This window comes from Molossus molossus, unplaced genomic scaffold, assembly GCF_014108415.1.
Source record: "Molossus molossus isolate mMolMol1 unplaced genomic scaffold, mMolMol1.p scaffold_m16_p_12, whole genome shotgun sequence".
Lineage (NCBI taxonomy): Eukaryota > Metazoa > Chordata > Mammalia > Chiroptera > Molossidae > Molossus > Molossus molossus.
In genome coordinates, this window is record NW_023425347.1 from 79022529 (window position 1) to 79038305 (window position 15777).

General features: G+C 36.7%; 1 protein-coding gene across 10 annotated transcripts in view; it reads right to left on the reverse strand.

Annotated features, from left to right (window-relative positions):
- Window positions 1-1923: 1923 nt before the first annotated feature.
- The window catches only part of LOC118626067 (protein argonaute-3), a 128073-nt gene continuing 114219 nt past the window's right edge, over window positions 1924-15777 (reverse strand). For 9 of the 10 annotated variants that reach the window (XM_036255331.1, XM_036255333.1, XM_036255332.1 and 6 more), the window contains 5 exons: window positions 10194-10388; window positions 9723-9857; window positions 6868-6969; window positions 2921-3120; window positions 1974-2394 (listed from right to left, as the gene is read on the reverse strand). In XM_036255331.1, the coding sequence (XP_036111224.1) occupies window positions 2286-2394; window positions 2921-3120; window positions 6868-6969; window positions 9723-9857; window positions 10194-10388 (741 nt within the window). In that variant the 3' untranslated portion in view covers window positions 1974-2285. Of the gene's footprint in view, window positions 2395-2920; window positions 3121-6867; window positions 6970-9722; window positions 9858-10193; window positions 10389-15777 lie in introns of all 10 variants that reach the window. The other variant, XM_036255330.1, reaches the window with a different exon arrangement.

Below are 15777 nucleotides of genomic sequence, written 5' to 3' on the forward strand. Positions count from 1 at the left end.
CAAAATACAGTACTTTCTTAGTTTTCTGGCAGAGGGACAAAAGATTTCATAACTGATGGAGGACATGGGCTCAGATTTTAGGCTCAAAATACAGTAAATTGGCAATAAGAGTTGATTACAGGTAAGAGAGACACTAAAGAGCTAATCCATTCGTTTTCATGAACAGATAGAATTTTGAAAGGTTAACAATGCCCACTGGAAATAATCTGTAATATTTATACTCCGAACCAGTGCAAAAAAAAAAAAAAAAAAAATTAAAATGCAATTTTCATGAGTTACAAAGTGCAAAGCTCCCCTGAATCCAATGTTACTGGTGAACTTGGTTTTGACAGCTTCATAGTACTTTTTAATATCTTAACGTGAAATCAATAAAACAAAAGTTGCAAAATTTACCCCACCTTTCCGCGACTTAACTCATTTATAATAATCCAAGCCCTAACTCCTTTGTTACCAGAACCCTAATTTTAAAAGGAAAGTTACACTGGTGATAAATTAGCAAAAAAATTTTTTTAATATCACATTTTCTGGATTCATTTTAATAAGTGAAAATGGGCACCTAATCAATATGATTTTTCAATAAACATAATTTATTTCCAAATAATTTAAATATCTCTAAATCTTAATCTATTCATGATCATTTCTTAAATCAAAGTTCAACATTATTTTTAACATTCAAGGTCAGACTCATTTAGGATATCAATTTCCTTCCTTATAATTTTTAAAGACATGCTTTAGACTTGAAAATTACAAAACTTTCCTTTTGAAATTAAGGCTGTATTACTTTACTCTTTTAAAATCATGGAGGTGCCTGTTTCTCCCACTATCTGTGGTAAAGACACAGCTTTCCTTTAAAACTGCTTATTGCACTACAAGATAGCAAAAAAAAGTTGTCAGTTCTTGAAATAAACATGATTATATTTCTATAAAAAGATGTTGCCAATACAGTTCTATAATTATTAAAGCACTATTCTAATAAATATAAAAGAAAAGGAAGCTATACTTAAAAATACATACATATATATTTATATATACACACACATATATATAAAAATATATATATGAAAATCACATTAATGTATGAGGCAGCAAGTAAACTAGCAAAAAAAAATTATTTTAAAAAACCTCAACAACCCCTTCTTTCTCTCCATCCAATTTCAGAGGCCTCAACCCTACAGACTTCCAATCATTTAAAATATTTATTCTTTGTAAAAGCTTTAAGGGATCTCCATGTATAACCCGAAAAAACAGAAGGCTTTAGAATATATATCACTTATAGAGAGTTATAACTTCTGACAAGGTTTCATATTTATAGCAGCTTTATCAAACTCACTAAAGAAAAAAGAATAGTTTAGGTTGCTACTGCTTATGTACACATTGCACAAATGGCAAATATAAGTTCAGAGCAGGTGGGGGCAGACACAGACTCTCATGAAAATATATATATATACACACACACATAAAATAATTTTGCTTCTGAAGAAAGCAATATCAAGAGTTGAAGACTCAGAATCATGTATGAGACAACAGACAGGAGTGGGTGTGCAAAATAAAAATAAAAGTCTAGTCTGCCATGCTTTCTATTCAAATGAACCTGATACACAAACATCTGAATGTCACTGGTAGCATTAAGGAAAAAAAAATGTAGGTGGTGAGGCAAGGGAGGTAGAGCGAGAAATAAAAGTGGTAGTGACAGGATAATAAAAGGGAAAGAAATTTCCCAATGGAATGAACTATAAAATATACACAAAGAACATATATATCTATTATCAATGTAGATCCAGATATATATGCATATGAAGTATACATGTATACACTTAAAGTATACACAGATACTTTTTATAAGAATACACAAATACACATTAATTTTGTTGCACGCATCATTGTGAACAATCACTGATTATTCATGTAGTAGGTACATTTTTAAAACCATCAATTACCTTTTTCTTTTTTTTTTTTTGCAAAGATAGTTGTGCTGCCAAGCAACTTGAGGTAAAGGCATTAAAAGGGTTAGACTACAAGAAAGTGAAAACAAAACAATGGCGATACTTCCGATGGGAGACTGCACAAAAAAGCAGTTGGCTGGTTTCATATTGCATAATGATGCTGTGTTCCTTGATGAAGTAAACAATCTTCCTTGTATCAACATAAAAAGCAGACCCTGGTCCCCACAGTGTTGGTTTCTGTATGGTTGGAGGCATCCCCCACTCAATTGACTCCACTGAAAACATACGTTGTATGCCAATTCATCTTTCAGTTCTTCCTCTCAGGGAATATTCTTGGACTTTTTAAGCAAAGTACATTGTGCGTAAGGTATCTTGGTGAATCTGTACAGCCTTGGCAAGAGCTTGTGGATCTCGCCCATTGCTCTGTCCTGAAACGTGACTTCCTTCAGCACTGCAAGAGAATTGGCAATGAACATACAAACAAACCCTATTCTGATGTAATACTGAAAAACATTATTTGTTGTAGACAATTTCAAAAATATTTTATAAATAGAGGCGGGCATGATGACTACATGTCTATCACCCAGCTTCAATAATTAACTCAAAGCCAATTTTATTTCTCTCACCTGCCCAGGATTATTCAGAAGTAAATTCAAGACATCCTATAATTTTGTTGGTATATATCACTTTTATTATCAATAATCTCTCCCTTGAGTTAATTTGATAAAGCAAGTAAATCACTATATCATTCTGTTACTAATAAGCCTAGACTGCACATTTTAATGGGAATACTTATTATCTCGGGCAGTCAGTTCTATCATTGCTCATGGAACTTTAATTTTAAATGGCAGTTCTTTATGGCAAAAAAGAGAGCCACACACTTATATGGAAACAAAGAAATGTCTCAAGAAAATCCTAACATGCAGGCCATATGTGAATTTGGGTAAAAATCTGTATTTGTTATGCATTTCTATTACCTGTCATGTTCTTTGTCTACGAGATGATATCTGGCTCTGAATGCCACCAGGTGAGCATAATACGCTGGTGCAGGTATAGAAACAGATCGTGTACAGCGCACATAAGTGTGGCAGAGCTGGTAAGTTAGCAGCTGAAGTTCATCTGCAGTAAAGCAGTTATCATCCCATAAAACATGATAGTGTGAAGGACGGCTGGTACCCTATAGAGAAGGCAATGACATATTCTGTTGATTTCTGAACTTTTAAATAAATATTCAACACAGACTAAGTTATATAAAAATCTAGCGTTCTATATTAGTAAAACATATTCTAATTTAATAATCAATTTAAAAACATTTAGTTTATTCTGGGTATACATCCAAAATATGTGAAAGCAGGGACTGGAACAGATATTTGCACACCTGTGTTCAAAGAAGCATTATTTACAATAGACAAAAGGTGTAAGTAACCCAAGTGTCCACTGATAGATGAATGGATAAAGAATATGTGGCATACACATACAATGGGATATTATTCAGCTTTAAAAGGAAGAAAAGTCTGACACAGACTGCAACATGGATGAGCTTTGTAGACATTATGCTAAATGATATGAACCAGTAACAAAATGACAAACATTATATGATCTACTGATATAAGGTACCTGGAGCAGTCAGATTCATAGAGATAGAAAGAATACTGGGGCTGGGGAAAGCGGAGAATGGGGAATTAGTGTTTAATGGAGACAAGGTATCAGGGAAGATGAAAAAATTCATGTTTTTAAAAAAATTCTCACCCGAGGATACTTTTCCATTTATCTTCAGATGGAGTGGGAAGGAGGGAGGGAGAGAGAAAGAGAGAAAAACATCGATGTGAGAGAGACACATCGACTGGTTGCCTCCCGCAGGACCCCGACCAGGGCTGGGACTGAACCGCAACCGAGGTACGTGCCCTTGACCAGAACTGAACCCATGACCCTTCAGTCCGTGGGCCAACTCTCCAACTGCTGAGCCAAACCAGCCAGGGCAAAAAAAATGTATTGATTTTTTTTTTTTTTTGATATTTTGTTCAGATAGAGTGGGAGGGAGAGAGAGAGAGAAACATCGATGTGAAAGGGACACATCGAGTGGTTGCCACCCACATGACCCAACCAGGGCCGGGGACAAACTGCAACCGAGGTACGTGCCCTTAGCGGGAAACGAACCCGGGTTTCTCCAGACCGCAGACCAATGCTCTAACCGCTGAACCAAACCAGCCAGGGTGAAAAAATCCTTAAGATAGATGGTGAGCCTGGCCAGTGTGGCTCAGTGGATTGAGCACTGTCACACAAACTGAGGTCCCAGTTTGATTTCCAGTCAAGGCACATGCCAGGGTTGTGGGCTTGATCCCCAGTAGGGGGCATGCAGGAGGCAGCCAATTGATGTATCTCTCTCACATTGATATTTCTAACTCTCTCCTTTCCCCTCTCTCTAAAAAAAATTTAAAAAACATATTAAAAAAAAAGATAGATGGTGATATGGTTATAATATGATAACAATGTAAATGTATTTAATGCAATGAAACTGTACACTTAAAAATGATTAAAATGCTAAGTTGTATGTATGTTTTACCATAATAAAAACATCAGCAGACAGAGCATCTACAATTATAAAACTAATAAATGGCTATAAAACTGCTGGCACTTAGTCCTGTATGAGAATACTAAGGGAAGTAATTGTGGGAGTAAGCCCTGGTTCTTCACCAAGTGGGGAATGAGATGTGGCCTTTATTGGGAGGTTAGGGTGAAGAGACACTAGAGAGAATGAACCACCTCAACAAAAAGTACAGCGGGCATATTATTTCATGGTGTATTTGGGGAATGGCTAATAGACCAGTATGAACAGAGTATGTGCAAGATGGGAAAAAGATGAAGTTGAAAAGAAAATCTGGCATCAGCCTGGCTGGTGTGGTTCAGTGATTGAGCGTTGACCCATGCACCAAGAGGTCGCAGTTTTGATTCCCTGTCAGGGCACATGCCCAGGTTGTGGGCCGGATCCCCAGTGGAGGGCATGCAGGAGGCGGTTAATCGATGTTCTCTCATTGATGTTTCTATCTCTCTCCCCCTCTTCCTTCCTCTCTCTAAAAATCAATTAAGAAAAATTAAAAAAAAAAATTGGAATCAGATTGAATGACATACTTAGGAATTTGGACTTTCACCTGCAGGTGGCAGGGAAGCGCAGCATATGTTTTTGTAGCATTTTTTTTTTTTTAAAGGAAGAATTTTTAGGTGTGATGAGACAGATTTTCTAAAAGTAACATCAGCAATAATATGGAGGATGGATTAGAAATAGGAAGAAACTGAAAGCAAAGGGAGCAGTTAGGAGGCTGTTGCATTAATTCTGGTATGACATAATGAAGGTATGAACTAAGGAAATGGCAGTGGCAAAGGAGTAAAGGAGAAAGATTAAGTTTGTACTTTAACAAATATTTGTTTGTTAGACACTGTGCAAGAGTTGGGGGATAAAATTCAAATTATTATCAAATCTACCTCCTTCAAATTATATATTTATAACGCCTATATAATATATTGCACATTCACACACATTGAATATTTACTAACACTCACTATATGCCATGTCCTGTATCAGGTGCCAGGCACACAGTGATGAATAAGACACACATTCCAGAGATGAGACAGGTAATATATAAATAAAACATCAGAAATTGGGCTATAAAGAGAATGAAAGTTTTTGGTTAAATACTTTGGTTAAATATTCCTGTCTTCAAGATTCATTTACATTATCAATGGTATCCAAAAGTTTTAAAGTTAAAAAATCTTGTTTAAGCAGTATTTCCAAAATTTATTTGAACTGAGAATCTTTACTTTCTCCTCTGTTGTATTTATTAAAAAGTCATAGCAGTAGTGTTCCTTTGTTCCTTGAGATACATGGAGGGAAACACTGGGTTTAAACATGTATTCCAATAATATAGATTTTATCTCTAGAAGGTCGTTTTAACTTTGTTTTTTTAAAAATATATTTTTGTTAAATTTTATTTTATTTTTTAGAAAGAGAGAGAGGAAGGGAGAGGGAGGGAAACATCAACTGGCTACCTCCTGCACATCCCCTACAAAGGATTAAGCCTGCAACCTGGGCATGTGCCCTGACCGGGAATAGAACCAGTGACTTTTTGTTCATGGGACCACACTCAACCAATTGAGCCACACTGGCCAGGGCTAAATTTTGTTTTTACTACCCTCCATGAAAATGTACAACACTGACTGTAAAAAGGAGCAGATATAAGAACATAGATAAATGACTGGGACAGTAATTTTAAAGCTACAAGAGTGAAATGGGTTAGTGTATGTGAGATGTACATATATAAAGCTTTAAGATATAGCTATACAGTAAGGTACATCTTCCTGAAATTTCTATTTTTATCAATGGCAAGCAGCCTAAAACAGTTTTGGGCTACATTCTCTCAGACACCTTAGGAATACAGATTCACTCTCTGCTGCTGGGAAGTTTAAGAAGCATTGAATTGCCCTGGCCAGTTTAGCTCAGCGGTTAGAGTGTTGGCCTGCAGTCCAGAGAGACCCAGGTTTGGTTCCCACTAAGGGCACGTACCCTGGTTGCCATTTGTCCCTGGCCCTGGATGGGGTTGTGTGGGTGGCAGCCAGTTGATGTGTCTCTCCCACATTGATGTTTCTCTCTCTCTCTTCCTCCCTCTTTCTCTCCAGCTCTATCTGAAGATAAATGCAAAAAAAACCCATAAAACCCCAACAAACACGTTTGTGTTGAAAAAATTAATTAAACAGAAATAAGTCCTACTCAAAGTAAAAAAGGGGAAAAATGTATTTACTAAAAGTTTCATCTAATTTCACGTGGAAACAATTAGGAGTGCAGAGGAGGGTATTTCTGCTTCTTCTGAGATTAAAAAAATATACAATGGCAGTTCCTGAATTAAACATTTCACCCAAAGTGTAGGCTTACCTGTATTCCAGCATGACTACAGAGGTAAAAATCAAACTCATATGGGTGTGTAATGTCTGTATCAACTGTTGTTCCAGCTGGGATATTGCCACTTCTTCCAACCTGGATTTGTTTGGACAAAGTTTAAACAAGCAAGACAAATGTAAAAAATGTGTCTGAAAGCACTTTAAAAAAATATATAATATATAGGCTGACCCCATGATTCACTCCTTTCAGCTTGAAATATTAGAAAACAGGCATTAAGAGCAGACCTCATTCTAGTCCCAGTTCCTATTCTTAAATGTTGCTGAAAGTGAGAGATGATAAACAACAAAGAGTTATTTGTCTCTACTATATGCTTAGCTGGCAGTTGATCCTATTTAGAGAGGTAGCAGAATGCCTGGGTTCACATCACAGCTCTACTAGTTTCTAGTTATGCAATCTAAGGCATGGTTTTTATACCTCACTGTGCCTCTGTTTCCTCATTTATAATGATCTCTAATCTATTATTAATAGTATTTATTTATTATTTTAAAATTAATTAATTTATTTTTGTTACAGATGTTTCTCCTATTATTTATAGTATTTAGAGCAAAGCTGAAAGAGAAACAAACAAATGGAGGACTGGCATAACTAAACATCAGATGCTAATAATCATTAACTCTTACTTAGTTTTCCATATCGTACTTTTGAAGAAACCTTTGGTTTCCCGGGTGCAAAAATATACCTAGAAATTTGGGGTTAAAGGCCTTTAACAACCTGGCCATAAAATTATTACTACTACTATTTGAGAGGTGGTATACCACAGTGATTGAGAGCACCCTGGAGCCAGATTGCCCGATTTGAAACCTAGCTCTACTAATTACTAGCTTTGTAACCATGGGAGGTTATTCAACCACCATGTGACACAGTTTCCTCCTGTGGAAAATGGGGATAATAATAGTAAGTATCTCACAGTGTTATGAAGATCAAGTGAGTCCAATTTATAAAAAATATCTCAAACAATTCCGACTATTATTTATTCTATTATTACTAGCATCACCACCATACACTATATCTAGTTAACCTTTATTGAGTGCTAAGTATGTGCCAAACACTTTTCTAAGTGCATTACATATTTTATTTAATCCTCGCAACAACTCAAATATGGTAAATATTAATATTATTCAAACCTTGTTGAGAAAGAAATAGGCACAGAAATGTTAAATTACTTGTCCAAAGTTACATAGTGAGAGAAACCAAAGATCAAATATACACCAAAGAAAAGACACACTCCTCTGTTTCTCAGTCTTTTCTGCTGAACCCTTTTCCAAGGGGACAGACAAGCAATCCTCGGATTTCTCTGCTCTAAGGTTAGCAGGAACAGAGGCAGAGCACTGGAAAAAATAGCAAGACTGCTACTTGTGCCTGGACAGTGTGGCAGTGGACTGAGTGTCATCCCATGGACTGGGAGGTCCCTGAGTTCCATTCCCAGTCAGGGTCCTGGGCTGCTCTAAGATTAGCAGGAACTGTAAGCTCGATCCCCAGTAGGGGGCATGCAGGGAGCAGCCAATCGATGTTTCTCTCTCACATGGATGTTTCTATCTCTGTCTCCCTTCCTCTCTCTCTAAAAAAATCAATAAAAACAAACAAAAAAAAAGAGCCCTGGCCAGTTTGGCTCAGAGGTTAGAGCATCAGCCTGCGGACTAACGAGTCTCAGGTTCGATTCTGGTCAAAGGCATGTACCTTGGTTGCGGTCTGTCCCCAGCCCTAGTCTCGGTGTTGTGTGGGAGGCAACCAGTCAATGTGTCTCTTTCACATCGATGTCTCTCTCTCCCCCCCTCCCTCTCTATCTGAAGATAAATAAAAAAAATATCCTTGGGTGAAGATTAAAAAAAAAAGACTGCTACTTGCCTATAGAACACACAGAAAAGAAGACATATTTCCCCCAGATATTTATACCTCCTTCCTCTTCCTCATTTTAAAAATACATAATCACATTACAAAATACAGATAATAATTCTGTGAATTGTTAAGGAAACATTATTTAAAAGTTATTTTGAAAGAATGTCTACTAATCACTCTAGACAGTCCCTTAGCTTTTTTTCTCTCCCTTTATTGATTTTAGGGAGAGAGGAAGTGAGAGGGAGAGACAGATAGAAACATCAATAAGAGAACACTGACTGCCTGCCTACTGCACACTCCCCACTGGGGATTGGGCCCACAACCTGGGCATGTGTCCTGACCAGGAATCAAACCGGCGACCTCTTGGAGCATGGGTTGACGCTCAACCACTGAGCCACACTGGCTAGACAGTCCTGTAGCTTCTAAAAAAACTAATTTTTACAAGATATTTTAAAAAGAGAGTGTATCTTTTTCCTTTTATTTTTTTCCCTTTATTGATTTGTAGAGAGAGAGGAAGGGAGAGAAGAAACATCAATGAGAGAGAACATTGACTGTCCACCTCCTGCATGCCCCCAACTGAGGATTGGGCCCACAACCCTGGCATGTGTCCTGACCAAGAATTGAACCGGCGACCTCTTTGTGCATGGGTTGACACTCAACCACTGAGTCACACCAACCGGGCCCTTTTTCCTTTCGAACACTTAAGGAAAATATGAATGAAAAGAAAAAAATGTTAGACTATAAGCTTCTTCACAACAACAAAAAGCATCATGGGATTTTGAACATTTGGAATGTTATTAGAAATTAAGAAAGTTAAAACATTTTAAACAATTAACCTATTTTGATGCTTCTATACTCATAATCTGCTTTGTTGAAATCTACTACTATACATTAAAAGCTCTGCTGTTGGCAGAGAGCCTTTGTTTAAGTGCACTCCAAACTATGTTAGATAAGCCTGGCTCATGCTCGTATTACAAAAGATGTAAGATTACCCTTTCTGTCCTATCAGCACAAAATAATCGAGTGTGATGTCTCTTCTGAACTACAATGTAGGTTATTCCAGGTTGATAGTCTTTCTCCAAACTGATGCAGGCTTCTCGAATTGCTAGTAGTTCATAATATAATACCTAGAGAAGATGAAATGGAAAGATTTGCTATAGTCAGCCACTCTCTCATACATATTTCAAAGTAAGATAATTATTTAATCTCAGTATTTCTTAATGTCTTATCACTTACAGCTAAATATACCTCTACTTCATCTTAACTATTATCAGGGCATGGTCTTAGCAATCAAGGCTTACACACCCACAGTAAACATTTAAAAAGGGAAATCTAAGGAAGCATCAAATTTTGACTTTAGGAACTCTCAACTTAATTAAGTCTTCTAACTTCAGAATTAGACACTATATTATAAACAGAGTATCTGATTTAACCATAGTATGATGAGATCCAGGGCAACCAACCTGCCTAAATTGTCCCTCTGAAACACCATCACGATAAAAGATGATACGAGTAGGTTTGAACCGAGTTGACTTATAAAATTGAATAAGAAGTTCTCGGACCATGGAGGCCAAGTCCTGGATGATCTCTTGTCGAGGTCTCTGAACTCTTACTGTAGCACAGTATCTGCTTGGGTGAGCATCCATACTACCTACAACCTAAGTTGGAAAAGAAAACAGAAGTTACGATAATCAAAATTACATGTATATAAATTTACTGTAATAAAAAATTGAAAGAAAGCAGATGGATTTCATTTAAATTTGTATTTTACTATAACCTTACTATTTACCACTGTTCATTTGGAGAGTAATAAAAAAACAGATCATTCTCAGGGAAGAAACAAAATAAAAGACCAAGTAAGAGTCAAAATTATTTTCCTATAGAAGGCTACACTTGCCCGGCTGGTGTGGCTCAGTGCTTGAGTGTCGACTCCATGCACCAAGAGGTCGCCGGTTCAATTCCCGGTCAGGGCACATGCCCAGGTTGTGGGCCTGATCTCCAGTGGGGGGCATGCAGGAGGTGGCCAGTCGATGTTCTCTCTCATCGATGTTTCTCTCTCTCTCTCCCCCTTCCTTTTTTTCTAAAAATCAATAATAATAATAATAATAAAAAAGGCTACACTTTATATTTAACAATTAGATTTTAATTTTTAGATGTCACTTGTGGACCTAATGATTAGTAAGAGAAAAAAAGAGACAAAAAGACGTACATAAAGAGAATAAGAGAAAGGAGATAAGTAAAAAAGAAGACCCATGAAAACCCTTGATTTCTGTGCCATACTAAAGACTCTGGCATCATCTTAGAACTGTTATGCTTTCCCAACTGGTGTGGCTCAGTGATTGAGCATCAACCCATGCACCAAGTTGTGGGCCCGATCCCTAGTGGGGGTATGCAGGAGGCAACCAACTGATATTTTCTCTCATCTATGTATCTCTCTCTCCCTCTCCCTTCTCTAAAATTAATAAAGAAAAAAATATTTTAAAAAAGGAACTGTGGCCCTGGCCGGTTTGGCTCAGCGGTTAGAGCGTCGGCCTGCGGTCCAGAGAGACCCGGGTTCGGTTCCCGCTAAGGGCATGTACCTCAGTTGCAGTTTGTCCCGGCCCTGGTTGGGTCGTGCGGGTGGCGGCCACTCGATGTGTCCCTTTCACGTCGATGTTTCTCTCTCTCTCCTCTTCCTCTCCCTCCCATTCTATCTAAACAAAAAATGAAAAAATATCCTGGGGTGAGGATAAAAATAATAAATAAAGTGAAAAAAAAAAAAAAACTGTGATGCTTCATACATTTTTATTTTTTAAATTAATTTTTTCCCTTTTTAAAAATTAATTTATTTTTGTTACAGATGTTTCTCCCTTTTCCCCCTATTGACTCCCTCCATCCTATCCCCTCCCACCCCGTCCTCAGTTTTGTTGTCTATGTCCATTGGTTATGCATACATGCATATAAGTTCTGTGGTTTATCCCCACCCCCTCTTCTGAGGAATGTCAGTCTGTACCCTACTTCTATGTCTCTGGGTCTATTTTGTTCATCAGTTTGTTCAGTTCATTATATTCCAGAAATAAGTGAGATCACGTGATATTTGTCTTTCTCTGCTTGGCTTGTTTTGCTTAGTATATTAGTTTCCAGGTCCCTCCATGTTGTCTCAAAGGATGAGAGATCTTTCTTTCTTACAGCTACATAGTACTCCACTGTGTATATGTACCACTGCTTTTATATGCACTAGTCTAATGATGAACACTTGGGCTGTTTCTAGTATGTATGGTGACAGTTAATTAGACTTATTGTGGTGATCATTTCTCAATGTATACAAATATCAAATCATTATATTGTATACCTGAAATATAATGTTATGTTCATAATTATATCTGTTATAAGTACATATATACATACAGTATTTAAAAGCATATCTAACTTCCTGTTAGTAATTTAAATGTCTTACTCATTTGAAACCAAAATATGGAAAATTCTTATGTTTACCTTTTTTTTTTTTTTAAACCTCACCCGAGGACATTTTTCATTTTTTTGTTCAGATAGAGTGGGAGGGAGGGAGGGAGGGAGGGAGGGAGAGAGAGAGAGAGAGAGAGAGAGAGAGAAACATCGATGTGAAAGGGATACATCGAGTGGCCGCCACCCACACAACCCAAACAGGGTCGGGGACAAACTGGAACCGAGGTACATGCCCTTAGCGGGAACTGAACCCGGGTCTCTCTGGACCGCAGGCTGACGGTTGGAAAATGACCCCAAAATAGCAAATCCAAAGTAAGTCTTTTAAATTTTTCTTTTTTTTCCTTATAATTTTATCCTTTAAAAGAACATTTTTATGACTATCCAATGGATGACTACCATCTCTAGGACACTTGAAATTAATTCATGCATAACTATAAGAATACAAAGCAACATAATACAAAGCTGACGGTCCAACTGCTGAGCCAAACTGGCCAGGGCTTATGTTTATCTTTTATCTTAGATTAGAAAATAATCAAGAGCTTTTACAGAAATGAGCTAGAACTTGCCTACTTTTTTTCTTCATCTTCTATATGAAAACAAAACAAAACAAAAAATCTCTGACCATCTTTCCTCTCACTACTAAAGCATAAATCCATACCCCTTCTGATGGCACAAAAAGTCTCACAAAAGCTTACTAGCCTCATAGCCTGCCATACTACATTTCAACTCCCTGCATTTCTCAACATTCTCCAAACACACCAGGATTTTGCAATCTAAATTTTAATTTACATCATTATCAAGGTAATATCTATTATACTATGTGGCATTTATTACTTACATTTCTTTCTCATACTAGTTTTTAAGTTGTTGGAAATAGAAGTCATATAGCAATAAGAATCAATTAAAATCTATTTCCAAGATAATCATAGAAGTGGGTATTTGGTAGAAATAGGTTTAGTAGGAAAAAACAATGACTACACAAAAGTCCAAAAGAATTCCAATATGCTTAAACTTAGTTGGAAAATGACCCCAAAATAGCAAATCCAAAGTAAGTCTTTTAAATTTTTCTTTTTTTTCCTTATAATTTTATCCTCTAAAAGAACATTTTTATGACTATCCAATGGATGACTACCATCTCTAGGACACTTGAAATTAACTCATGCATAACTATAAGAATACAAAGCAACATAATTTATTAATAGATAAAAGTCAATTTTCTCCACTAATAAATATAGCTTTTGAGTAATATGTAAAAATTTAATGATACTATCATTTTCAAAGATAAGTAAGGCTTACCAGATTGTTAAAACTTAAAATTTATGTAAAGATTATCTTAATAAATAAAAATATAAAAAATCTTATAGCTCTATTTCTAAAGTTTATTAAGTATGCCTAAAATATGTTGACATATTCAAAATGTAGGCAGTTGTTAAAATCAAGCAATTTTCAAGTTGGGTAAAATATTATCTGGCTTTATGGAGTATATAAGAAATACACTTAAAAGAACTGACACGGAAAGGTTACAGGTATAGAAGTGGGCAAACCTATATCAGGCAGATGTTAAAAGTAGGAGTAGCAGTATTAAAACAAAGAATTTAGGTGCACAGTATTAAATTGGACAAACGTGGAAATGTTTTGCTCAATTAATATTTGACAAAGGTGGCAAGAGCATACAGTGGAGTAAAGACAGCCTCTTTAATACACGGTGTTGGGAAAATTGGACAGCTACATGCAAAAAAATGAAACTAGACCACCAACATGCACCATACACAAGAATAAACTCAAAATGGATAAAAGACTTAAATGTGACCCGTGAATCCATAAAAGTCCTAGAAGAAAATGTAGGTAACAAAATTTCAGATATCAGCCCTGGCCGGTTTGGCTCAGCGGTTAGAGCGTCGGTCTGCGGTCCAGAGAGACCTGGGTTCAGTTCCCGCTAAGGGTGCGTACCTCGGTTGCAGTTTATCCTCAGCCCTGGTTGGGTTGTGTGGGTGGCAGCCACTTGATATGTCCCTTTCATGTGGATGTTTCTCTCTCTCTCTCTCTCTTCATCTCTCTCCCTTCCACTTTATCCGAACAAAAAATGGAAGCATGTCCTCAGGTGAGGATAAAAAAAAATTTCAGACATCATATGCAGCAGAACTTTCACTGATACAATGCCTAAGGCAAGAGAAACAAAGGAAAAAATGAACACATGGGACATCAAACTAAAAAGCTTCTGCATAGCAAAAGAAACAACCATCAAAATGGAAAGGGAACCCACTATATGGGAGAGCATAACTGCCAATGATACATCAGATAAGGGGTTAATTTCCAAAATATATAGAGTACTCATACAACTCAACAAAAAGAAGACAAAGAACCCAACTAAAAAATGGGCAAAGGACCTAATAGACACCTCTCCAAAATGGACATACAAATGGCCAAGGGACATATGAAAAAATGCTCAACGTCACTAATCCTCAGAGCGATGCAAATTAAAACAACTATGAGGTATCACCTCATACCTGCCAGAATGGCTGCCATCAACAAATCATCAAACAAGTGTTGGCGAGAGTGTGGAGAAAAGGGGACTTTAGTGCACTGCTGGTGGGAATACAGACTGGTACAGCCACTATGGAAAACAATATGGTGTTTCCTCAAAAAATTAAAAATTGATCTGCCATTTGACCCAGTGATCCCACTTCTAGGAATATATTCTAAGAAGCCTGAAACACCAATCAAAAAAAATATATGTACCTCTATGTTCATAGCAGCACTATTTATAATTGCTAAGATCTGGTAATAGCCCAAGTGCCCATCAGTAGACAAGTGGATAAAAAAGCTGTGGTACATATACACAATGGAGTACTATGCTGCTGTAAGAAAGAAAGCCCTCTTATCCTTTGAGACAACATGGAGGGACCTGGAGAGCATTGTGCTAAGCGAAATAAACCAATCAGAGAAAGACAAATACCACATGATCTCACTTATTTGTGGAATATAATGAACAAAATAAGCTGATGAACAAAATAGATCCAGAGACATAGAAAGGAGTACAGTTCAGACTGACAGACCTCAGAAGAGGTGGGTAGGGGAGATGGATGAGATAAACCAAATAACTTATATGCATGTATGCATAACCAATGGACATAGACAACAATACTGGGGGGGGGGGGCGGAATGGGGAGGAGGGTGTCTAGGGGGGAAAAAGGAGAAACATTTGTAACAAAAACAAATTAATAAAGATTGAGAAAAAATGTGCAACCCATCAATCTTATATATACATCTTTCTGTATCAAAGACATTACCGAAATATATAAACAAACTATTTGAATTACAAAAAGTAACTGAAATACACAATAATGGAGAGGTCAAACAGACAAATTAAAATAGGAAACAAATGAAAGAAGATTCGAGTAATATAATTAGTAAACTTGATTTAACAGCTATACATGAAACTTGTAGTCCTCACACCAGAGCAGAATCATTCTTTTAAAAAATCCAAAGAGCATATGAAAGATGACTCTATAATTATAAAAGTTGGTTGTAAAGAAAATATTAAAATTTAAAAAGCCGAAACCAAAATGTTGATCTTCTAAACGTTAGATAAGATAAATCTGC